We start from the raw sequence: 27,881 nt of genomic DNA, 5'->3' as shown, positions 1-27,881 counted from the left end.
CGTGTTAAGTCGTGAGGTTGTCATCGTAATAGTGGTCGTGTTATCGTGTTGTGTACTGTGAAAAAATGAACTCGGTTGGAGCTTTATTGAAATCTCCGTTTTCAACATTAACATATGAAAACAAACTTCGTGTTAAAGAATTAGGCAGACCTACACCGCACTTAAATATTCATCAAAAGCAGCAAAGTGCTAAAGTTAACAGATCTCGCAAATTCAACCCAGACATTTATTTAAAAAACAACTGGTTGTGTGGATGTGATGTGAAAAATGCGTTCTTCTGTTTCCCGTGTGTTCTGTTCCAAGGTGAACTTAGCTGGTCGAAAGTGGGTGTGACAGATTTAGTACATTTATGGGGTAAAATAAAAACACATCATAAGTCAAAGGTTAATATGAATAATGTCTTCAGTTTGTCTATGCTGGGTAAAGTAAACATTGAAAATCAGTTAAATTCACACTACAGACTCGTGATTGCAAAATACAATGAGCAAGTTGATAAAAACAGATATGTGTTAAATTTAATAATAAATTGCTTACGATTTTGTGGGGCACTAGATTTAGCACTAAGAGGGCACGATGAATCTGAGGAGTTTTGTTTGCAAAATAGACAACTTCAACAAAAAATTATGGATTTATTTTCAAGTCAGAAGAATCGGCGAATGGATTTTATCTATCGCACACATTAACCTGGTCAACAAAAGTGCTCAAGTGCTCCAGTTGTATAAATTTTGGTGAGTGATTATTATTATTATTATTATTATTATTATTATTATTATTATTATTATTATTATTATTAGGGAAAATTTTAGAACACGGACTGCACCTACCAAATTATGTCTTAAAATACTAGAGAGAGCAGATTTGTCTGCGTTTGTCGAATGCGCATCATTATATTTACGAAAAGGCACTCTTCAGTGCCAATAATTTATTTTGTGTGCACAAGGTTGGAATTTTGAAATAAGAGGTAAAGGGTGCAGTCCGTCAGTCAGCCAATTTGTTTTTGTAAGCAGAAAATGACCTCTCTATATTGCAAGAAGTTACGGGTTTAAACTTGAATGAACATATTTGTGACAGTGTCAGGTCAAATCCTTCATTCAAGTTTTCACCACAAATAACCTTCTTCACTGGACAAAAGAATCCGCAGTCCGGGTTAGCATTTATGACCCTGTCCAATTTGTTTTTCGCCGCTACATCCACTTTTCCACGGGCATAAGTGAGGGATCTATGAAATTCTTTGCAGATTCTTTCTTTTGTTTCATTCTTACAATATGTGAAACAGATGCGACATGCTGGTCGACTTGAAATTTTTTAGTACATTTCATCTGAAATTATAATAGACCTTACGGTTACCTACATACGATTTAAAAACGGACATCGTAATTTAATAATTATTTTAAACAAGTTTTGTAATTTTTTTACAAAGAACAATAAATTGTCATATAAAATGTTCGGAAACAGAACAGCATTGCTTAACTCTTTACTCCAACAGTCGCAAAATACGACATCCTCATCTGACCTAATAAAATCTTTTCCTTTACAGTAATCCACTGTGCAAAGAGTACACTTTTGGAATCTTTAAATTGGAAACATATTAGAACCACATTAACCCGCGCAAACAGAATAAACAAGCACATTAACAACTTACGATATTCACACACAGCAAACACAGTTTAACGATGATTCCATTTTAGAAGAATCTAAATTGCTACTAGTACTAGAAAAGGAAGAGAATTTACAACCTCCCTGAAAGAGGATGCTTTTGACCTAAATTATTTGTCGGCAATTTCCTTGAACCCTCTATATTTCCTCTCTTCTTACTATTCTCAAAATATCCAATGTAATAAATTCATTTATGACACGCAATGTATAGAGGGTCGTCGGTAAAGTGTTGTAAAAGTGGACTTCCGTCCAGGGAAAGGTCCTCTAACACCTTATTGTGAAAATCTTAACATTTTACTTAATTTTTCTGTTATTTAGTTTTTTTTTTTCCTTTTTATTCTTCAATCCTGATTCCTGAAGCTAAAATATGGGACATAAATCCGAGAAACTGTGGTGTCCACACAAAACCATTAAAACATGCATTTAAATTGAATGTAATGTATATTATATGCATTATTAAGCTAAAAATTACCTAAATATGCATTATGCATGTTTTTATCCCTAAAAAGTCGAAAACATGCAAATATGCACGGGAAAAGTACACATATTTGGAACCGGAAAGTAATGAAATGGATAAGTACTAAGTTTGAGCTATGTCCTATGTTCCTATAAAAACATGTATTTGCATGGAATTCTCGTCTCTAATTATTATTATCAGGGAAAGGATTTATATGTAAATACATATTTACTTATAAAGCTAATATAATTTATATTTTGCATTATCTTTATGTTTCACAATGTGTAGGGTTGAAAAATCCTACTTTTATTTTCCATATTTTTCCATATTTTAGAGTTTAGTACATATTTTCGTTAATTTCCATATATTTTCCATATTTCATATAAAACAGTCCATATTATATTAGGTTTAACAATAAAACAAAACAAAATTCCATTAACTTTTAAAAATACATTTCAACAATAGAGATTTAAACACATGTTCAGTAATCCCTTTAACATCAGAGTTATTTGAAAATTAGCAGTCCTATCAACAATGGGAAAGTAAGTTACAAAACTGTATTAATTTAATTTAAAATTTTTAACAGACTTCAGTTGTGCAGCTCAACAGTTAAATGCCAGTCAGAGTACACATAGGTTCAGTTTTGTAAATCATACTATAAAGACGGTAAATATGCCAAAAGTACGTCATTCAGTCAATTTAAAATCAAAACTAACAAGTTACATTTCAGAATTTAAAGAAGATGGTTTATCAACTGACAATAAAATATTATTTTGTAATTTGTGTCAGTGTGCAGTATCATCTACACAAAAGTTCCTGGTGCAACAACACATTACAACTAGTAAACATCAGGCCAACAAACAACTAAATTCCAAGCAGAGACAATTGTTTTTAACACAACCAACAACATCGAATGTAAGATCTGAGTTTAACATCGACCTGTGCCGTTCTCTCATCTCTGCTGATATTCCTCTCTACAAACTAAAGAATAAGGTCTTCAGGGAATTCCTTGAAAAATATACTCAACATACAATCCCGGATGAGTCAACACTTAGGAAGACGTATGCTCCATCCATCTACGATGAGACAATACAGAAGATAAGAGATGAAATTAAAGATAGTTCAATTTGGGTTTCCATTGATGAGACTCCCGACAAAGAAGGTAGACTTGTTGGTAATGTAGTTATCGGTTTGTTAAGTGAACAATATTCTGAACGAATTCTTTTACATTGTGATGTTCTAGAAAAGTGCAATAACAAAACTATAGTTAAACTGTTCAACGAAGCTATGGGTATCCTGTGGCCAAAGGGTATTATGTACGATAATGTGTTATTCTTTATTAGCGATGCTGCCCCTTATATGGTCAAAGCTGGACAAGCATTATCTGTTGTATATCCTAAATTGACTCATTTTACTTGTGTGGCGCATGCATTTCATCGTGTGGCAGAAGTGGTCAGAGACAATTTCCCTAAAGTAGATTTGTTGATTTCATCAGTGAAAAAAGTATTTCTCAAAGCTCCCAGTAGAGTTAACGTGTTGAAAGAAATGTACCCTGAAATTCCATTGCCACCAAAGCCAATTTTAACTAGATGGGGTACATGGCTAGAAGCAGTTGAATATTATGCCGAACATATAGACTCTATTAACAATGTTCTCCTTGCATTGGACTCTGAAGATGCAGTCTCAATTGATACTGCGAAAACAGTTACCTGTGACATAAGTGTGAAGAATGACTTAGCTCACATTCAGCATACATTTTCATGCATCATAAAAACGCTCAAAAGTCTCCAAAATAGGCACCTTTCACTATCTGAAAGTTTTGAAATTATAAATAGTACTGTGGAACAACTGAATCGTGGTAGAGGTAAAGTTGCAGATGCAGTAAGAGCTAAGGTGGACACTGTACTTTCAAAAAACCCTGGATATGAAGAACTACAAAAGGTTGTTGCTGTGATGAGTGGTGAATCAACAGTGAAGATTAACTTGGACTTATCCCCAGCAGACATTGTGAAATTGAATTATGTACCAGTTACTTCTTGTGACGTCGAACGCTCTTTTAGTCAGTATAAATCTATCCTCAGAGACAATAGAAGAAGATTCACTTTTCAGCACTTGAAAGAAATGTTTGTAACCTATTGTTATGGTAACAGACAATAAAAATTGTGTTTTGTTGAAACTACATTGGAAGATAAGGTACGTCCATTATATTTTTTGTTTAGTTTGATTAAAATGTACCAATATTTAACGTACATAGTCATTTTTTTTATAATTTTAAGTCCATATTTAATTCCATATTTTGGTAAAAATCCATATTTAATTCCATATTTTGGTAAAAATAACTACATATATATTTACATATTTCATATATTTTTAGTCCATATAAATCCGTTCCCTGATTATTATTATTATTATTATTATTATTATTATTATTATTATTATTATTGTTATTATTATTATTATTATTATTATTATTATTATTATTATTATTGCTTATTTCTTGTCTTTGGTTTAGACCATAGGCGGATCCAGGGAGGAAATAGTAGGAAAAAGAATTACCCTCCCCCTTAGGGTATCCTGGATCTACCACTGATTTTGGCACTAGGCATTAAATATGTATGAGCCACCACTGGATTCTAGTGTATTATAAACAATTATTCAGTGGTGTCGAGTGACATTTTGACATAGGGATGCTTTTTTTTTAAATGATTAAAATAAAGTAGTCTGCTTTCGTTATATGCGGGAGTTGAGTTCCTGGAAATAGCCGCTTATTGATGAATGTTTGAGTTGAATTTTCAAATTTTCTTTATAATTTCCTTGTAGCATAAGTTGTAAGGATATTTACCAGGCCGAAGCCTGGCCGTGTTTACATAAAACACGAAAGATGAAAGTGTATAGGATGAGACCGACTACACTGTTGATAATACAGTAAATCAAAATGAGCTTCATAGTTTTCTTTTAGATTTAACAATATTTCTTCAGGGAGCGAATTCGCAAATGTGGTAAATTGTGTATGATCAAGCAACTCAAAAGTTTCAATCTGGAATTTTCAGAAAACTTTTGAATAATATCAATTCTGATAACGTGCAGAATTTCATTGAACAATCGTCTATACACAATTTTCGTATACTCTCAGGGATTGCATCCAGCCATGATCTTTCAGATTGAGGATAATTTTCAGTAGCAAAATCATCCATGCGTTCCCAAAATTCCTGAAAGTAATTTCTCAGTCCTTGCTTGTACTCCTCGAAATTAAGAATTTTTGTTTTACAAAAACCAATATCTGTTGCTTTTTGAAACAGAATTTGTTGCTATTTTGTTATGTAGAAACATACTTTAAACAAAACAACATCACAGAAATTGAAAAAGATCCCACTACACAATACCACAACACAATAAAAAGCACAATCAACAAAAGCAAACACGTAATACCACACAATATGAAACAACAACTCAAACCCATCAAACCAGCAGCACCTAAACTCAATACACTACCCAAGATACATAAAGATAACATACCAATCAGACCTCTAATCAACTACAAACAGGCACCAGCACACAAACTAGCCTCACACATGGACAAAATCATCAGAAACAACATAAAATTCAGAAAACAGACAACAATAAAAAAACACTATAGACCTAGTTAATAAAACAGAACAACAACACATTCCACACAGTGCAACACTAGCATCTTTCGATATCACTAACTTATACACCACCCGTAACATACCGATACAAGACACATTACAGATACTAAAACAAATGCTCACAGACAACAACACATAACAAGAAATCATCCAAATCACAGACATCATAATAAAGCAAAACTATTTCACACATAACAACAAATACTACACCCAAATAGAAGGATTGCCAATGGGATCACCCATATCTAGCATACTAGCAGAGATATTTTTACACAACATAGAACAAACATACATATTCAACAATGAACACAACAAATATGCAGACAACATAATATACTGGCACAGATACGTAGACGACATAGGCTACTCATAATATACAAAGGAAACAAACGACAAATACACAAACTACACCAATACATAAACAAAATACACCCAAAACTCCAATACACACTGGAACTTGAAAACAATAACTCCATAAATTTCCTAGACACCTTCATATTCAGAAAACCAACCACCACCACGCACATACACAACACATCTAATCACCCCACACAACACAAACATGCTGCATTCATGACAATGGTACACAGATTACTCAACATACCCATGAGCCAACAACATTACAATGAAGAAGTGAACACAATCAAATACATAGCACAAGAAAATGGTTACAACCCAAACATAATATACAACATCATAAGGAAGACAAAACAAAAACTCAACAAACACAAAAACACACAAAACACAACACAAGCACAAGAAATACATCACACTAACATAAGAAAACAAAAACACACACAAGATCGCATCCTCATTCAGAAAACAGAAATACAACATAGCATACAGAACAGAAAACACACTACAAAGACATCTCAACACACAAACAACACAAACAAATAAATACAACCACGTTACTAATTGAAATTTCAGAAAACCGATCGCGCTGCGATTGGTCCGTGCATATCCCCACCCACGCCTCTTAAACACCCTCTCACTCATCCATAATTATGTGCATCGCAGGATGTAATATTACAAATTCCAACACTTTTCAGGATGCTCATTCAAATGGTGTACGAAATGTTTAGAAGTTTTCTTAACATTGAGGGATGTTCCCTCGTAAGAGATTAGTTCCAAAGAAAATAATTTGTATGCATACATCTGTCATTTCAAAATAATATTCTTTTCTCCATTTGGCAAATGACTTTTGTATCACACGATATTTTCATGAAAAAGAGTACCCCTAAATATTATTTCTGTATTCATCTCATTATTAAAGTATATAAAAGGTATATTTTAAAATAACATTTTAAGACTTCACACGCACTATTTTATTAGTGTAGGTACAGTTTCTTTAAATACATAGACACCAAAAAAGTAGGCCTGAACCTTTACAGCTTTTAGGAATTATTTCTTGTAAGAAATTTTAATTAGGCCTATAAACTATTCTACTGGTAGACCCGCATAGTTAAAATTACATTTACAACAATTGAATAAAATTGGTTTTACCCATTTTATATACAGTGAGGTTAGTTGGGAATGCTTGGGTTTTGCAGGAGCCGTTCTCCCAAGAAATGGCATGATCACTGGGAATAGTGCGTCCCCATTCTTGGCGCACGCAAGCAATGAGTGATACTGCAGTTTTGCTTTAGTTGTGTTGTGAGAAGTAAGTTGGCGGTGAAAGTTGTAATTTTACAAGTTTAAGTTAAGTTTAAATGCTCCGTGCAGGCTACTGTTGTGATGACTTATTCATTACGTTAGGGATGTCAAAGTGCCTGCACTGCATGCTCATACTACAAGCAGTACAAATCCAACAAGGTTCACATTCTATCAAGATAAAGTGAAATCGTCGCTCTTAAGGAAATGTCGTGCAGGTCCTTAAGAGCACGCAGTGCAGACGCTTTGACATAATGTGCATTACGTGAACGTACTTATCTATATAATACATACAGAAACGAAAATCTTGTGCGACAAGACGCAAATTTCGGAAAAAGTTTCCAGAGAGACCTGTTCCAGCTGCCAATACAATAAGAAGACTTTATAAGAAGTTCATGCGGACAGATTCGGTAAACAATGAAAAACCGAAAAGAGAACGCAGTGTTCTGTTGGAAGAGAAATTAGACAAGATTGGTGAAAGATGGTGTTCTTCGCGGTAACCAACACATTGATAGCCGAGTCGGCTCCAGATGAAAACCCAAGCATCCCCAACTAACTCACTGTATTATTATAATACTGGTGAAATAAATATATTAACATCTTCTAAATAAGATAATATTAATTATTTTTAATTCACTGGAAATGGAGAGATTTTTTACTTCCACGCATTGGTATTTTTATTTTATTTACATTATTATGTAAGAACATACTGGAAAAATATTTAAATTCATGTAACAACCATATAAATAAAACCTGGTATATATTATTATTGTAAAAAAGATGCAGATCACATTGTTCACCTAGAGTTATCAGAAACTAGTTTCACGCTTTGGTCATCTTCTCTGGTCGCCTGTCATCTATTTTTATTTTCTTTTCAGATCGTGAACTCTCATAATCTGGATCTTCTGCAATCTTCTGTCTCACTGGAGAACCTTCTTCTATGGAAACCTAAAGGAAAAGATAAAGATATTAACTTTCAATGCAATAAAAAAATCAAGAGACCACAGAACGACAATGTCGTAAGATTAAAATAGGTATCCATATAAAAATACACACAGAGATTATGCCTCTTATTTTAATCACTTAAAATAAAAAAAATAATAAATACAATACTTTTGTTGTACCCATTTTTATCATCTTCTTTTCAAAATTACTCATATTACTGCGATTGCTTTCTCATGCTTTTGGATGTGGTTAACTAAGATCTTCCTGAACTGTACTAGTCTGGGAGTACCTATGGGGAATTATATTTTTTGACATGGAGACACCTATAAGGCTCAGTTTATTAGCTACTATCATAGGGTAGGCGAGGGTGCTGAAGAGCAGAATTTAATTTGGACATGGAGCAAGAAACAGCCCTGTCATTCAGAGTTCCTTCTTGAGGAAGTCTAACTAAATATTTTTATTGATCTTCGAAATTTGTCATCCTCAGAAAGTTTTAAACTCGTGAGTTTTGATCGTATTGCTAAGCATGGTAAATGCTCTTTTCCTCTCCTTTCTTGGGAATTTGAATCTTAAGGTAATACTAATAGTAATCTTAACTTAGGATAATTACTGCTTGTGTGTCCACAAATATCAAAACAAATTTCGTGATTGATTTTCTTACAGGATGATTTGGATTTAGAATTTAGAAACGAAATGTATTTCCCAGCTTATCCAACACTGATACAACTCACATCAATATCCAAAGTTAACTAGGCTCACTAAGATTATTGTCAGAGAATAGCTTCCAGAGGACGGTTCGTCATAAGGAAACGAAGGTGCGAGCCCCCTAGAAAGTTTAAGGCATTAGAATTAATATTAATCTCATGAATTTTAAGATCATTTTATAGAAAATATATGAAAGCGCAATACGTTTTCAGTTTAGATAGTTGAGAATAAATGTTTTTAGCACTCGTGTACCTGGATGCGGCTGAACAAGCGCCAAGTGAAGACCTCCTTGAAAAGATAAAAGACGAGGGTGGGGAAACTCGCGTAATTGTTATATGGATCTACAACGCAGATGTCGCATCTATTGTGAGGCAGCAGCATTCCGAGAGTAATTGTAGTGCAAAGTACACGTGTTTTTCAGTGTACAGTTTTTATGTGATTTGTATCAATAATCGCCACCACTAATATAGTTAAATTGCGAAAATTAAAATTGTGGTTTTAATTATTTCTGTAAATTAACTTAGAGCAGATTTTTGTAGGTAGATTTTTTAAAATGTAGGCCTATAGATTAATGAAAGATGAATAACTCAGAAGAATCCCTTAAACTAATCTTTATTGTTTTTACAGAAAGACTATTCCTCTCCGTTCACTGACTGTGAATTAATGAAAAACATCATTTAGTATTGGAATTATGGCATGAAATTGAGAAAACGAACTCCAATATGTTCAAGAATTCTGAGCCCAGCTCAATAGTACATCAGTTAAGAAAATAATCTGACCTGATGTATTAACTTATTACAATTGTATAACTTACATTTAAATTCTCAACATATGCTTTTAAATAAGTTTATTACGCACAATATACTTCACTTTATTTCAATCGGTAATTATGTATGGAATTATAGGATGGGGTAGCTTATTTAAATCAAATTTTAATCCACTTTATTTATTAAAGAAAAAAATAATTAAAATATGTATTCATAAACCTATTCATTTGCTATCTCAAAAATTGTTTTTAGACTTTAATGTTCTTAACACAAGACAAATTTATTATATTGAATTAATAAAATTCATACATAAAAATCGAAATAATTTTGAATTGTATTCTCATAGTTATGAAACAAAAGCTATGAATTCTTTAAGATTGTTTGAACAAAAATGCTAATACATTCGTTACAGTGATATGTTAACAGAAAGCCACAATTTAAGTCACACAGAGTATTGTGTGCACTCATAGTTGAGTTCTGGCGTCTTGTCAGCTCACTTGAGTTGTGTGATACAAAGCAAAAATTGTGACGGTGTCGTGTATGGTTCCTGGGGTAGCTCAGTCGGTAGAGCATTTGCACGCTAAGCGAAGGGTCCCGGGATCGATACCGAGACCCGGAACTATTTTTCCTTGAAATTATTCAAACCTGCTTTACAGGGAGCTATCACCTGAAAGCCAGATTTGCATAACACATTCGTTACTGTGATACGTTAACAGAAAGCCACAATTTAAGTCACACAGAGTATTGTGTGCACTCATAGTTGAGTTCTGACATCTTGTCAGCTCACTTGAGTTGTGTGGATACAAAGGAAAAATTGTGACGGTGTCGTGTATGGTTCCTGGGGTAGCTCAGTCGGTAGAGCATTCGCACGCTAAGCGAAGGGTCCCGGGATCGATACCCGGACCCGAAACAATTTTTCCTTGAAAATTAATCAAACCTGCTCTACAGGGAGGTATCACCTGAAAGCTTGATTTGCATAATACATTCGTTACTGTGATACGTTAACAGAAAGCCACAATTTAAGTCACACAGAGTATTGTGTGCACTCATAGTTGAGTTCTGGCGTCTTGTCAGCTCACTTGAGTTGTATGAGATACAAAGGAAAAATTGTGACGGTGTCGTGTATGGTTCCTGGGATAGCTCAGTCGGTAGAGCGTTCGCACGCTAAGCGAAGGGTCCCGGGATCGATACCCGGCCCTGGAACAATTTTTCCTTGAAATTATTCATAAGACAAATTGATTATACTGTATTAATAAAATTCATATATAAAAATCGAAATAATTTTAAATTGTATTCTCATAGTTATGAAACAAAAGCTATGAATTCTTTATGATTGTTTGAACCAAAATGCAACACTGCTACAGTATTTAATCATAGTAGTAATTTAGCCCCAAGAATATATAACAAATTTATATTTAAATATCCTAATCTCGTCAATTCTAATAGTTGTAGTATTAAAATTAATAAGTTATGTATGGGTTTTATAAAAATTGAAAAATTGTAAATTTTAATTTATATATTCTAATTACATAGTAGACGTAAGACAAATTGTATTTTATACGCCTTAATTTCAAATCAGGAATCCGCCCCTGAGCACGAGTTCTACTCTTTCAGGGGGGAGCTAAAGTTTTTCTGTATATATTATATTTTATGTTACAATTATTAGCTAAATAAATAAATAAATTAGAAAACTAGTCAAATGCTTTTACATCATCAATAATGACCCTCGCGTCCTTTGAAAGCCTCTAGCATAGTAGGCCTACTGACCACATCACTTCATTTCTTGTATTGTGGTCATGAAAGCACAGAGCTCTCCTCCATGTTCACACAATTCTTGTATTTGTATTATTTGCTTCAGCTTGCTAACAGCCAAGAAATAATAATAATAATAATAATAATAATAATAATAATAATAATGTTTTATTTTCGCTGGCAGAGTTAAGGCCATAAGGCCTTCTCTTCCACTCAACCAGCCTTAATCAATACAATACATAAATTTAAATTACAAATATTTTCACTACACTTAAAAGGTTCTCCAGCAATAATCTTCACTACACATTTATTTAAATTTAGATAAATCTATAAGGTAAAGTAGTAACTTAATTTATGAGCTAATTTAATTCAATGAATTATAATTAATTTAATATTTGAGATAGCTAGTAAAATGATGAAAATTAATTTAATATAAGCTTACTAGGACTATGTTACAGGGAGAATATATATATTTCTATTTCTATAATGAGAATATTAATGTAATTGTCATTAGAGGTTTTGTAAATCTATTTAGAGAAATTAAAGATAATAATAATAAGAATGGACAGATGTTAGTTTCATTATAAGTAACAAATATTAATCAGCAATTCATCTGTTAAGTAAGAATTTATGTAATTTTGACCTAAATGAAGCTATTGTCCAACAACCCCTTATATCACTCGGAAGCGAGTTCCAATTTCTAGCAACTGAAACTGTATAGGATGAAGAATATAAAGATGTCTTGTGGTAGGGTATAATGAGTAAATTGTTATAATGAGATCTTGTACTTAGCTGATGATATGCGGATAAATTTTGAAAACGAGAAGCCAAATATATTGGGGTAGCGGTGCGCAGAATTTGAAACAAGAGAACAAGGGAATGCAGAGCTCGTCGATCACTTAGCCTTAGCCAAGACAGAGTTTGGAAAGACGGGGAAACATGATCATACTTACGAATATTACAAATATAACGGACGCACGCATTATGCACACGTTGTAGCCTGTTGCTCAAATTTGCATTTAGGTTACTTAATATAATATCGCAGTAGTCAAAGTGTGGCATCACGAGTGTTTGTACAAGGATTAATTTTAATTTATCAGGAAGAAAGTTCTTCAGTCGCTTTAATGAGTGAATAATGGAAAATATTTTTTTGGAAGTGTGATTCACTTGTTCATTCCATTCCAGGTGACAATCCATATAAATACCAAGGTTCTTCACGGTCGTACTGTATGGAATAGTAGTATTATTTACAATTATCGGTGGCAAATTTTGTTTGTCACACTTCGATCTTTGATGTTCTATTAAGATTGCCTGCGATTTACTTGCATTTAAATTAAGTCCGTGGGTTTTCGACCATATGGATATAGAATTCAAGTCATCATTAATTTTAGTTATGGCGTCATTTATGTAGTTAGGTCGAGTATGCAGATAGATTTGTATGTCGTCAGCATAAATATGGTGTCGGCAGGATGTTAGATTAGAAGAAATATCATTAATATAAATAGAAAATAGTAATGGTCCTAGGACAGAGCCTTGTGGTACGCCAGTCTTCGTGGTACGCCAAGTGGAATAACGATTATTAATAGACACGCACTGTTGGCGTTCACGAAGATAGGAGTCCATCCACGCTAACGCATTATCAGAAAAATGCAGTACTCTTAATTTTGCAATTAGTAAGTCAACATCTACAGTGTCGAAGGCTTTGGAGTAGTCTAAAAGTGTTAGTATTGTGATCTGTCTTTTGTCTAAAGCTTCACGTATATCCTCAGTCACTTTAAGCAGTGCAGTCGATGTGCTGTGTCCCGTTCTGAAGCCTGATTGGTAAGGGTCAAGAATATTGTGAGTATTGAGGTAATCTGTCAGTTGTTTGTGCACAATTCTTTCCAAAGCTTTTGAGAGAACAGGAAGAATACTAATTGGTCTATAGTCATTAGGTGTTACAGGTAACTTAATTTTAGGAAGGGGACGAACAATAGCCTTTTTCCATATGTCTGGGTAATGTGAAGTCATTATGGATGCATTGAATATGTGGGTTAGTGTCGGAAGAATTATGTCCATAATTTTGTTCAGAAGTTCTATATTTATATTGTCTACTCCTTGTGATTTTGACTTGATGCGCTTTAGTGCTGATTTTACGTCAGAAGGTGTTATGTAGGAAAAGAAGAACTTGTCTCGTGCTGGGGCGGGTGTAGAGATTAATTCATTAATAGTCTGTTGTTTCGTTGCGGCGTCAGGTGCGTGGGTAGTGGTGGATGTGAAGTAACTGTTTAAATCATCTAGACAAATAGTATTGTCAATTTGTGATTTAGATTGTCCCAGTCCCATTGACCTAACATTTCTCCACATATCGGATGCTCTAATATCAGGTTCAATGAGGCTGTAAGCATGTCTAAGCTTAGCATTTCTAATCGTCTGTGTGGTCATATTTCTTAGTCGCTTGTACCGCAAGAAATCTATGTCACTTTTTAGTCTCTTGAATTTCCGAAAAGCTTCGTCTCTGTCTCTCATCAATGATCGGATTTCTGTAGTCATCCAGGGAGCTGGAGGTCTCGTAATGCGTCTAGTTTTTATTGGGGCATGTTTGTCATATAATGTAATAACAAGGTTGTTAAAAGCTTGTACTTTTTCGTCTACTGTACGGAGAGTCCAAACATCACGCCATGGCAGTAATAACGCGTCAGAAATTAAAGAGGCGTCGTTGATATGTCGCAGATCCCTATACTGAATGCGTTTTGGTGTTGCCTTAGGACACTGCAATGAATACTCTACAAATATAATATCATGTGCAGAAATCCCAGGCGCCGGTAGTTGTCCGTGCGTTATTATTTTGTGGGGATTTGTAGTTGCTATGATGTCTAGTAGTGTTTCTGCAGTCTCTGTGTGATGAGTGGCTTGGAGCGGTAGAATTGTCATATTGCAGGCCGCAAACATGTTTGAGAGCCGTACACTGGAAGGGGACGTTACTAGAAGATTGTTGTTACAGTCACCCATTACTACAACGTGTTCATAAAGCGGCAAAATGTCTAAAAGTGAATTTTCTACGTCAGTTAAATGATTTATCTTCGGTGGTATATAGACAACGCACAGAAGACACTTTTGTAGACTTGCAAAAATTTCAATAAATAAATATTCAGGCCGTGCACTGTACTCTGAGGGAGAATGAAGAATAACTTTAGGTCGAAGATCAGATCTAATGTAAGCTGCTACACCGCCGCCCCCTTTGCCTGTTCTGTCATTTCGACACAGTACATAACCATTAATATCTACAAGAGAAGAGGACAGTGTAGGTTTCAACCAGCTTTCGGAAATTAGAATTGCATGCATATCATTTGGAGCGAATATGGAATAGAATTCATTGAAATGACAAATAACGCTTTGAGTGTTGACGTGTGCTACCTTAAGGTTAGTGGGGTGGGAAGTGAAAGATTGTTTAAGGAGCTCAGCTGTAGTCGGTGTGGAAAGAGAAAGTGGAGGGTCGGTGACATTCCTAGACAGGCTTGGCTCTATTGTTAAAAGAGGGTGAGTTACAGCCAGAAGAAACGTATTGCTACTCAACATTTTGAACCAATAAACAATAATTATTAATGAAAACATAACTGTATTCAAGAACTTGCAAATTTCGTCTGTGTGTTGCTTTATTTTTTTTAATTTTTTTTTTAATTGGGTTATTTTACGAAGCAGTATCAACATCTAGCTTATTTAGTGTCTGAATGAAATGAAGGTGATAATGCCAGTGAAATGAGTCCGGTTTCCAGCACCGAAAGTTACCCAGCATTTGCTCGTACTGGGTTGAGGGAAAACCCCGGAAAAAATCTCAACCAGGTAACTTGCCCCAACCGGGATTCGAACCCGGGCCACCTGGTTTCGCGGCCAGACGCGCTGACCGTTACTCCACAGGTGTGGACGTGTTGCTTAATGCTTTTACTGAAAGACTACAGTGTTCATAATCTTGAAGAAAGCGTGTTTGATATTTATACTTCATTTCATAATTACCGGTACCGTATATTTCACTTCAAGTTATTTGTGTTTGGTAATCAATATTTCAAACACGCAAATTAAGAAGACAACATTATCACGTCCTTTGAAAGCCTAGTGTAACTACTTTCAATCGTTTCCTGAATGACAGTTTCATAATCTTTTGTTCCAGAATTGTTAAGAATGAAATAATATCAACACAACGTTTTTCCAAAAAGATGGGACTACAGCCCACACAGCCCGTAACACGATGGCTACACTACGCCTGTTGTTTCCAAATCGACTGATTTCGCGATTTGGAGATATCACGTGCCCTGCGAGGTCTCCAGATCTGACAGCCCCAGACTATTTTCTTTGGGGTTATCTCAAAGAGGAAGTTTTCTCCCGGCAGCTACACACTATTCTGGATTTGAAAATGGCAATCCGAAAAGAGATTCATGCCATTCCCAATTAAATGATTCAACTTGTCATGAGAAACTTCCGAGAGCGCTTGCAGCAATACATCAATGCCGATGGGGGCCATTTGCGGGATGTTATATTCAAGACATAAAATGAGAATTCATGTACATCTGACTGCCATAAATAAAATTTTTATAGTTATGCATGTGTTCTGATATTCGTCTTTTTATTTTGTACTATTTCCCAAGGCCCACCTTGTATAATGTGGTACAGTACACATTCTTCTTCTCCTGTTTCCAAAATAACTATTATACACAGATGAACGACTTAACAGTCATGGTCTGAATTCAGTCACAACACGATAATGGTAGCAGCTTCTTTTCTTGGTTTGTAATTATTAATACGCTATTTTGCTAACATATATGACATCAAGATGAGTTTTGCATATGTACCTACCTCTAGATTCTTCATCTCTGTGAGAACTTCATCCAATAGCTTAACAACATGATCGGCATTCTCATGGGTGAAAACCATAGGTGGTTTCATCTTTAAAACATTCTGATCAGGTCCATCTGTGCTCAGCAAAACATATTCTTCCTTCATTCTGCATAAGAAAAGTGTTAAGTAGACTATATATAATTACCAGACTTACTGAGATGTCAAAGCATCCCAATGCATTCTATACGTGTAGTTCGTATAATGAGAAAGTAAAAAGTTGTATAGGCCCTATGTAATTTTAAGGAAGGCAAATTTATAGGTCTATATATGAAAATAAGCAACTTCCACTAATTGATTTCTTGCTTAAATATTTACTATTATACAGAGTGGCTATAAAATCTGGAACCAAACGGCTATACTTTCGTACGCTACCTACTGATTGAACGACTTGTTTCCCGCATACTGGGACAGATATGGCACATATCGGTTTTATATTCATGTAACTTATAATATAAGCATATAATATTTCAAACTGCATACTGAAACAGATATGGCACACTGTCAAGAATTGGATTTGACCATATGTGACATCAGTTGAGAAAGAAAGAACTACTTAAGTTATTTGAATATAAAACCGTGTGTGCAAGACTGTCTCATGCGGTAAGGGGTTAAGTAATGAACTGCCAACTGAAGTTGAACTTACCTTGAGAGTACATGTTGCGCCTCTGCTGTTGCAGGAGTCCTTGCATCCCTGTCCTTTACCAATTCAATGCCTAAGAAGAGTCCTACTCCTCGTACATCCCCTATTATGGAGTGTTTAAGCGCTAGTTGTCGAAGAGAGTTTAACAGATGGTTCCCCACTCTTGTGGCATGTTCACGAAGCTTTTGTCGTTCCACTACATCTATCACAGCATTTGCAACTGCACAAGACACCGGATTACCGCCATACTGCAAACCAATAGTGTTGATTAATTATTGGTATTGTAGCAAACCGTTTATCAAATCCAATTGTTCTAGTGATATATGCCTAAAACAATAGGTATTCATTAAAATGTCTGCTAAGAATCCCTAGTATCAATATAAAAATTTAAATAGACCACATTAATATATATCATCTACATCAAGGTTTAGACCTGTTGACCTGTTCCATCTTAAAGTGCTGTCTTTATCTCTACATTTGGTCTGCCCCTACATCCACGTCCATTTGCTTCATAGTTACGGAGAGCTTTAGGCATCTGTTCAGCTAGCATTCTCAGTAAGTGTCCATAACAGTTTTTCCTTATTTTGTCCATCCTTTCTATTAAACTGAATATACATGGTGATTCAGGAGGATTTACCGCCACTTACAGTGCTTATTTCCGAAGACATTCTGAGCAAAAAATGTCATATAAACATGAGTCAATCTAAATATTTTCAGAGTTACACCAATTTGAAGTTGTTTGTAAAATACTACTAGTCTTTAGTTTTAAGGGTAAAAAATATTACAGATAAAGAATGAACTATTCAGGAATATCATTTCTTTAATGAGGTAGTATTCTGAAGCAAAAATTTGTTGTGAATTCCATAGTTGCTACAATTTTTTAAATACAAAATTACATTTTTCTTACGCATTTATCACAAGAATTGTTACAAATCACGCCACTGTTGCAAATTCTTTAAGACTGTACATTAGGATGCATAATTAAACTGTTAAGAAACAAGTTTCTATAGTTGTATGATTTGTCACAATTTTTATGATAAGTGCGTAAGAATAATGTAAGTTTTAGTTCTGTATGTCGGAGGTAAAGGGTACTATGTCACAAATATTGAATTTTACAGGAGAGCTAAATGAAAGTGTTGTTTAACTCGATACCTTATGACACATAGTACACTTTCCAACAGGCTAAATCGCTTATTATTACGCATAGAAGTTAGTGCTTTGCACCAATGAGAAGAGAGCGAAAAATAGAATAGAAATATGCAAAAACCTCAATTTCGTAAGAAATGGACATAGTGCCCTTTACTTCCGGTGTAAAAAGTTAAAAATTGAAAAAACAAAATCTGTGCAAAGTAATTAACAACACATTTTTAGCCTCAGAACACTAGCCAATTAAAGAAATGATACTTCTGAATAGTTCATTCTCTATTTGCAATATTCTTTACCCTTAAAACTAAAGAAAAAAATATTTTACTAAGAACTTCAAATTAGTGTAACTCTGAAAATATTGAGATTATGACACATGTTTATGTTACTTTTTTGCTCAGAATGTCTTCGGAAATAAGTGGCGGTAAATCCTCGTGAATCACCCTGTATATAATTCATCTCTCATGTACATATGTACTCGTATTTACTTATATAAAATTGAATAGCCTGCCAGTGGTTCTAGAAATCTCATTTCAGCAGCCTCTATTTTTCTCCTACCTGTTCTGTTTAGAGTCCGATTTTCACATCCATGGGGTCAATCACAGCTGTAAAAAATATAAGCTCTGTTTCTTCCCTTGTTTTCTGTCCTAATTCTTTACTGGCGACAAATAAATATGAGAAATAATTGAGCGCACAAGATTCAACTGCATTTGCGATAAAATAAATAGTGGAAATTATAGAGTAAAGAATCTGATTTAAAAAGTTTCTACCAATAAATTTTTCCCTTCGAATTTTTCAGTAGGTATATATTGATACAGTTAACATAATTTAACTGTAAGTTAAAATAAAAAAATATTTTTTATATGGACAATAAAAACAAGGGCAATGTCGGCCTAGGTGATGCAGTTGCGGATTCGATCCCGGCCCAGGTCGATGGCATTTAAGTGTGCTTAAATGCGACAGGCTCATTTTAATAGATTTACTGGCATGTAAAATAACTTCTGAGGGACAAAATTCTGGCACACGGGTGACGGTGATATAACCTCGGCAGTTGCGAGCGTCATTAAATGTAACATAATTTAAATTTATATGGCAATGTATTTCTGAATAACTAAGTTGTAACTTGTGAGATACACAGCAGTGTGAAGGGAAATGATCTAACATCTGGAAACCAAATTAGACCTATAAGAGGAAAAAAAAAATAGATCAAGTAGTAGTATGTTCATGTAATGTGATGTTAACATATTGAACATTACAATTTCATGTACAATGCAAATTACAACACAATCACTACAAGCAGCAAAATTGTTTACGATATATTTCCGTATGATTAATCATTATTTACATAGGTGATCCCAGAAATAATGCACAGAGTTACTTAATTGCATTAGGCCTACATTTTATTTTTTCAATCTACTTGCATTAACTTCATTCAAGATAATTTCCTTGGAGTTTAATTATTGTTTCTCAACGTTTTGGCAGCTGTTGGATGCTGTTTAAATTCTCCTTTGAAGTTTAACTATTGGATGCGTCGGGTCACAGGTGTGTTCAGGTCATTTAACGTTGCAAAACGCTGACCCCGGAGCGAATTTTTCAGTTTAGGGAAAAGGTCGTAATCAGGTGACTCATTTTCGGACTGTATGGTGAGTGAGAGTGTGTTTACCAATTGTAATTGGTCAATACGTGCCTCACCGACTGGTCAATATGCAGTCTTGCATTATCGTGGAGAAGCAGGACTCCAGACTCCAATAGCTGTGGTCGATTCTGGCGAACTTTTGGGCGCATTTTCTTACGTAAACAGTCTGAGTAGTAATCTGCAGTGATTGATGTGCCGACATGAATACGATCAGTAGCAATAACACCCTGATAATCATACGCCATAATGATGATCTGCTTGACTTTTGATTGTTGCCAACGATATTTTGATGGACGCGGTGAAGACTGATGTTTCCATTAAGCTGACTGTGACTTCAATTCAGGTCCGAAGTCACGAATCAACGTCTCATCTATAGCAACAATGCGTCTTAAGAATTGTTCTCCTTCTTGCTGAAGACTTGCAGTTTCTTTTCTCCGTTTTTTTGTTCATCGGACATGAGAAGAAATTATATAGGAGAACATGGAATCTAAAATAAGAGGACATTGCTGAAAAAAGAGGGACTTTTTAAAAATTGGTGTGAACAAAATGAAAGATAAAAATAATGGCTCACCTTAGTTTTCTCACTAGTTGCTGGATCAATATTACATCTGTACCCTACTTATCAGTGGAGCCCACTTTGTGCACAAGAGCCTGAAGGGACAAACTTATATCTTGTAACAAATAACTATGGAATTGTTCACCTCTGACTGTCTCCGTTAGCATGCGAGTTCATTATTTTGTCCATTGAGCAGATGTTAGGGAAAATACTTTCTCAGCACTTCCATTGTGGCTTGGAATAAATAAATAGAATTGACATATTTTTAAGAGTTCTGAGAAAGTTTCAGTGCTCGCAGAACTATTGCAATTGAAGAATTTGAACCATTGTTTATCTAAACTTAAATCTTTGTCCAGGTTAACTTTATTGGCATATCTGTGTACATTGCAGAATAAAATTGATGAAATAGCTTAGAATCATGAATAGTGACATTTTTAGAGTGTAAGAATTCAATGCATATCAATAGGTCATCATATTTTATGCTTTTTATGTGGTCCAGCTTCAACCATTCAAAGAAGTTAAATTCTTTTATAGCTTTTCACCATTTGTTTAGACATTCTATGCATATTATCGCACATTATTCAATATTCATATTAATTCTAGTTGAAATGCAAAATGCCGGACATTTCAAATTTAAAAAAAATGCCTGCCGGACAAGGTAAAATTATTAAAAAAGAGGACATGTCCTCCTTTTGCCGGAAGGATGGTAACCCTAATCGGACAGCTTATGGGGAACTCATCGAGCAGCGACCTTTCTCCTTTGAAAATGCTCGGTTAAAATGCGATGTACTGATGATTTGGATATACCGCAGTCACAATTATCTCTTCACAAGTCATCCGTCTGTTTTCTTCCAAAACATTAGCAACAATGACCTCTGCAGTAAAATTCATAGGTGATATCAGTCTTCTGGGGCATTTATTGTATTTTGTAGTAATACGGCCTTCACGAAAATATTGAGCCCATCGGGAAATGGAGCTACGGTCCAACACTGAGTCACCACATACTTCTCGAAGCAACTCATAAATTTCTGTCGGTGTACGTCCACGAAAAGTTTCAATTTTAATGAAAGATATTTTATCTGACAGTAACGTGACCTAACCAATTTTCATCGTCCATTTCAATAGCTTGTAGATAAAAAAAATTGTAAGCAATTGAGTTGAACCTGCACAGACTTGTTCAGAATGACTGACTCGTGACTAACAAGAAAGACAGACTACAGCGCGACATCACATTCTCAGTCATAACATGGTCAACATTGATCAGATTTATACAGGGTTTTCGTTTCAAAACTTCCCAGTCTAAATAACTAATTATTTAAATTGAATTGAATTTAAACAAAAAACACGTAAATTTAGATATTGAGGGGGAAGTCTGAAACCAGGCTTACTTGCATTTTAGATTTCACCCCCACCCTCCAGCCACCTCCACTTTGAAATTTCAAATAGCACCTCCATATTTTTATACTTAAATAATATGAAAGAGCATTCAATTTCTTATACACCTCATTCGTTTGTTTTCGCATCTTTTGTATTATATCGTCGCCTGGCAACCTGTATTTTCGTTATCAGTTGATTGTAGGATAAAAACACAGTTTATTTCTCAAATTTAATCAATAAGGTTGATTTATGTTCTCTCTTCAAGGGTATACACCATTTTAAAATAATTTAATACACAAACACAACTCTTACATGAAATGCTCAATAAGTTTTTGTAGTTTTACTCTCTTCAGCTCTAATCAACAATAACAAAAATCCAGGTTGCTAGGCGACTATAGAAAACAAAAGATGCGAAAACAAATGAATGAGGTGTATAAACAACTGAATACTCTTTCACATTTAAGTATAACAATATATGAGTGTCATTTGAAATTTCAAAGTGGGAGTGGCTGAGGGATGTGAAGTCTAAAATGCAATTAAGCCTGGTTTCAGACCTGCCCTTCAATATCTAAATTGACGTGTTTTTTTGTTTAAATTGAATTCAATTTAAATAATTAGTTATTTAGACTGGAAAGTTTTGAAATGAAAGCCCTGTATATAAATGCACGTTTAACATGAGTTTAATATGCAATTCCTTTCTTTTATAACTTTGAATATTTGTATTTATATTAGGCGATTCTCACGATGATCATGACTACAAGATAACCATGTGACTGATTCGCGCCATAACCTGTCTTTTTCGTCAGCCACGTGACTCACCTTAGTGACGCAATACTTAAAAACCACGCATCTTCATGGAGACAGGAGAACATGTGCAGTGTGCATTATTTCTGGTATCGCCTTCGCATTATTAGTTAAAAGTAGCCAACTATGAAGTTAGTTCAATCTAAATAAGCAGTCTTTATGCCTGCTTATATGTATGTACAGTGGGATAACTTTCGGGCCTAGACTAACAGGTCTAGTCGCGAATTTTATTACACCATTGTCTGTGCCTGTGTCTCTATCTCTGTGTGTCTGTGTTCGTGTGTGCATCTTTATGAAATGTGAGTGTGGGTGTGAGTTAGTATTGCCAGATGGGTTTTGTAAAAATTAGGGAAATTTTCGACTTTTTGAACTAAAGTTCTGGAAACTGGTATTTTAGACATCTTAAATTTATCGTACTCTTTGTTAAACTGAATAAGGTTACAAGTATTCATTGAATTAATGTCCTACTAACTGAAAAAAAATTAATGCTGAGTTTCATACCATTTGTGATTTGTTGTGAGCTTCAGTAGAGTTATGTCATTTGTTATTGGTCTCGTTAGTTTTGAATCTAAATTGCCTTTTTTTTTTCACATTTTTTAATTGCCGAAAATAGTAGTAGAATCAGTATGTTCTTATTTTGTAAAATATTGAATAATAGTGGCCTTCTGACATCTTCGAAACCCTTTTCATAATCAAAATAATAATAATAATAATAATAATAATAATAATAATAATAATAATAATAATAATGTGTGTCTGAACTGAACTCTCCTCTTCTTTCTAATAATAATTTCCGAGTGAAACAACAAACGTGCAAAATTACAACTGCTGAAATGTAACTTTTTCAAAGTTTTTAAACTTGAGAGAAACGCTCGAAATTGATATCAATGATATCTTAAATCGAGAGGCGGGAAATGTCAACATAAATTATCTACATTTCGGGAAATCCCTCAAAAATCGGGAAATTTGGTAACCCTACTGTGAGTGTGTGTATTTTTTTAATGCTGGAGCTTCATACTGTATTACAGGATTCTTTCCGATCTCCCTGATAATGAATTTGAATGATGTCATGTGCGTCATGAGTCACACGACAGCTGAACTGTGGCGCGAGGTAAGAGACCAGTAGTGAGTGATCTCATAGTCTGAGTGCACGGCGATTCACAGCAGAAATTCCCAAGAAAATCGAGCCTTTTTGGGAGGGGTACATTACAAGTATTTTCAATGCCAAGTACAGTTAAGTGAAAATAAAAGAAGACTGCAATAAACGAGGTTTCGTTATTTCCAAGAAAGACATCTTCTGTGTACTTAATAAGATTGGTAAAGCTCGAATGGAATTAATTTGTATCATCTCGTGGAGTGCGGCGACTTATGACTGGGGGTGGATTTGCTTACTTTTACCACTCTGGAATTAATCTCATCCGAGCTTTGCCAGTCTTATTAGGTACACACAAGATGCCTTTCTTGAAAATAACGAAACCACGTTTTTTGCAGACTCCTATGATTTTCAAAACTGTACTTGGCATCGGAAAGAGTTGTTATGTACCCCTCCCAAAAGGCTCGATTTTTTTGTGCATTGCTATTGTGATACACCGTGCACTCTGATTATGAAATCATTCACTACTGGTCTGTCACCTCTCGTCGCAATTCAGCTGTCGGTGTGATTCCTGACGCACATGACGTCATCCAAATTCGTTATCAGAGATCGGAAACAATCCTGTATATAAGAATACATAGGCTTACTGAAGTAACTCAACACTAACACTTACTGTATTGAAATATGAAACACCTGTGTCATTGAAATTCTGGGCAATTTCACGAGTTGTAATGACAGCTGCTACAGGATGCCCATTACCCATTGGCTTGCCCATCGTCACGATATCAGGAACAATGTCTTCTCCTTGGAGCTGGAAAGCCCACCAGTGTTTGCCAACACGACCAAATCCAACTTGAACTTCATCTGCAATGCATACTCCACCAGCTTCTCGCACATACCTGAACACACCAACATATTTTAAGTAAGAAAGTGAAGATAACGAGAAATGAAACTTGATTCTTTGGTATCAAAGTTGTCTTGAGTATCACTTTCATACATTTCTTTCAATGTTGTCTCGGCAATTTGATCCCTAGGTGGCATCAAAGCGATCGGAAAGTCATTGAAACATGCTACCGGAACAGGAAACTGATTAAGTCTTCAGGGTCTGGGTTCTTGTTGTTAGGATGTCGCCCAAAAGAGCAATGTTGCAAAACGTCAATGCATTTTGGCTAATTGGGCAAGGTGGCTGACTTGACTGACTGACTGTAGCCTAATTATAATTACATTAATCGATCAAAATTAACTTTATTGCCTTTTCTTTATATTGCAACAATTCTTTCTCAATCTTATAAATCATAGGAAACGGCAACAACTACCCAGACACGTGCTGTTTGCCATTATTAAAAAAGAGGAGGAAAGGAAGAAGACCAACTGTCATGGTACTTTTCAAGGAAAGTCACGTAGGGATCAAATGAACAAGTGGACTTTAAAGACTGGCGCACACCGGACGATATACTATGCAGCTATACTATAAAGATATAGGTTATAGCTAACATTAGTGCAGCATGTGATTATACAGTATGTTCACCCTCACACCGAAAGACAAATATGTCGCGCTATAAGCTGTAAAACTCTGCCTTATAGCGCGCATTTGACTCCTGGCTATTTTTACAAAACATAGCGGAGATTGGAGCATACGCAAGATGCGAATGCGACCACGAAATGTCTACAACAGAGTTCTACGAAATCTGACAAGACGCCCGTTTGAGTTGTGTGGATATAAAGAGAAGAATTGTGGCGGTGTTGTGTATAGTTCCTGGGGTAGCTCAGTCGGTAGAGCATGGAGCTTCTACCTGAAAGCTAGATTTGCATAATTAGTTTATTGTTGCGGTCATATGCTTCAAAGACTTCCTATTAGCTACTTTGATGCCGCCTGCGGATCAAATGGCCGTGGCAATTGTACTACAGAATATCTGACTCAAGTAGTTCATAAATTGTTTTAAGCATCACGCACAGCACCACTAGGGGTGGACACTTTTCGTCGTTGAAATTCTCTAATTCGCAGCGCTTTTATTTTAGTTTTAATAATATTTGGAAATAGCTAAAATAATAAAATTAAATAGACGGGTGGACTGATTGATATATTGATTCATATGATGCGTCTGAAGGAAGAAACATTCATTTATAATATTCAGGTCTTTCAAGGTAGTTCATGGCTCTTAGCTAGAGTAATGGGTTCTATGAATATTTTGATTGCCTGTGAGGGTTCGATTCCCGGTTCCTCTTTTCGTACTCTTTAATTTCGAACTTCGATAGCAGGTGATTCTAGAACGTTCTAGTTAAAACTACTTTAAGACGAAAATATGTAATCGATCGAAACATCACATGGACGAGAATATTCCACAGAAGTAGTTTTAAAATCTCGAACTCTGCCTTTGGTAATCATTCACGTTTCCAATCTCTGAAACTCGTGACAGCAAACGTTAAAGATAGCGAGAGTATACTTATTTTCGCATTATAATGAATATAACGTGTTACAGCAAGAAGAATACATCAGTCTCGTCCAACTCCGTACGGGTTGTCGTCGATTTGGTAAATCGTAGAGCATTATGATCTGTCATGGTCTGAATCCAACGTTTTTCTTGGTCTACCCAGATTGTGACGTTCGCATGATAATATCACTATACTAAAAGCCAGGTTATGAACCGACTAAACCGGAAGCAACGTTCTGTTGGTCTCTTTCTGAGCTCTGTTGCCATATAGTGGGGCGAGATTCAAAGCGTGTTCAGCGTTTGTCACCGATATGTTTAAAATAACTACTGTCTATAGTTCTCGATAACACTATCTACAATATTAGTAATTAAAATTACTGTTTTAAGAAAGCACGAGCTAATGACGCTGGTACGAAATGCGACTCGTAATGCACGTGGTACTGTAAATGAACTGGCTACACTGTCTCCGTGATTCCGTTGCCAGATTTTCGTTAGCAGACGACATTTTCACGCGAGGTCCAATGAAAAGCTCCGTTCTCGTTCTCCCCTCCATCCCCCACACTCAACGTGTCATCATTGCACAGGCTACCCCTCTAACCCGCACTTTCCTCTCGCCCATCCAACTACTTCCTGTTTCGTCGGTTCATAACCTGGCTTTTAGTATAGGTGCGACATATTAAAAAATCTTTAAATGAATTAATAATTTGTGTTAAAACTCTACGTTGTCTGTTACTTAAAGGTACTCTTTTATTATGTCCGTTAGTTATTCCGAGTGAAAGAAAACAAATTAATCTGAGGGACTGGAAATAACTTACGCATTAAGAAATAATATCGGGACTATAAGAAGAGCAAATGACTCATTAAAACACTAGCCAATGATAAACGCGACTATAAGAAGCGTTGGAAAACCGAAAGAATGGAAATAACTATTAACAGATTGACTGTAAATGTTTAACATAACATTATCATACGAAAACATTCACATGGACGCTAACAGTGTATTCCGAATCTCACCGGACCGGTGGACAACAATGACGTCACGCTGCAGAGAAATAGGAATAAAACTGGTGGAAGGTTAGATGGCTGTCATGGCGACTGTACAATTTGTTGTCTGTGCTACGCTTGCAAGATTTTGCGAAATTTCCGTAATGTCATCTCGTTCAAAGAAAAGAGAGCATAAACAATTTATTTCTTAAACCAGTAGTAATAACTGGTCCGTTGGCCATTAACATATTTTTTTACGTTGTGCTCATTACAAACAATACAGCAGAACCAAAGCAGAACATACCGCCATGACACAACAGTGCACGATGTCATTCGTCTGCTAATTCCCGCCCTATACAAGAACCAATCAGATTCACTGATGGCAGCTGATGGAGACTGCCACCGAGCGTATTCCGAATCTCACCGGTGAGCAATCCGATGGCATCACGGTGTTCCGAATTCCACCGATGACGTCATTGATGCTCCACCGGTGTCGCACCGGTGCCATCAACTTGCAGAGATGGTTGCAGTCTCCATCAGCCGCCATCAGTGAATCTGATTGGTTCTTGTATAGGGCGGGAATTAGCAGATGAATAACATCGTGCACTGTTGTGTCATGGCGGTGTGTTCTGCTTTAGTTCTGCTGTATTGTTTGTAATGAGCACAACGTAAAAACAATATGTTAATGGCTTATGAGCGAACATGTCAACGGACCCGTTATTACTACCGGTTCAAGAAATAAATTGTTTATGCTATCTTTTC

At 35.4% G+C, this 27,881-nt stretch overlaps 1 protein-coding gene and 1 long non-coding RNA gene across 3 annotated transcripts in view; one reads left to right on the top strand and one right to left on the bottom strand.

Annotated features, from left to right (window-relative positions):
* Positions 1–7,064: 7,064 nt before the first annotated feature.
* LOC138698192 (5-phosphohydroxy-L-lysine phospho-lyase) overlaps positions 7,065–27,881 on the bottom strand; it is a 167,427-nt gene continuing 146,610 nt past the window's right edge. For both annotated transcript variants that reach the window (XM_069823954.1, XM_069823955.1), the window contains exons 6-9: positions 24,377–24,602; positions 17,098–17,342; positions 16,413–16,560; positions 7,065–8,361 (exon numbers count right to left, since the gene is read on the bottom strand). In XM_069823954.1, the coding sequence (XP_069680055.1) occupies positions 8,236–8,361; positions 16,413–16,560; positions 17,098–17,342; positions 24,377–24,602 (745 nt within the window). In that variant the 3' untranslated portion in view covers positions 7,065–8,235. The remainder of the gene's footprint in view (positions 8,362–16,412; positions 16,561–17,097; positions 17,343–24,376; positions 24,603–27,881) is intronic.
* On the top strand, positions 8,309–16,157 carry LOC138698193 (uncharacterized). The gene is made up of 2 exons (XR_011331764.1): positions 8,309–8,447; positions 15,730–16,157. It is a non-coding gene; the product is annotated as an uncharacterized lncRNA (long non-coding RNA).

Source organism: Periplaneta americana, chromosome 4 (genome assembly GCF_040183065.1).
Source record: "Periplaneta americana isolate PAMFEO1 chromosome 4, P.americana_PAMFEO1_priV1, whole genome shotgun sequence".
Taxonomy (NCBI): Eukaryota; Metazoa; Arthropoda; class Insecta; order Blattodea; family Blattidae; genus Periplaneta; species Periplaneta americana.
The sequence above is the reverse complement of the archived record's forward strand: the minus strand, read 5'-3'. Positions and strand labels throughout refer to the sequence as shown.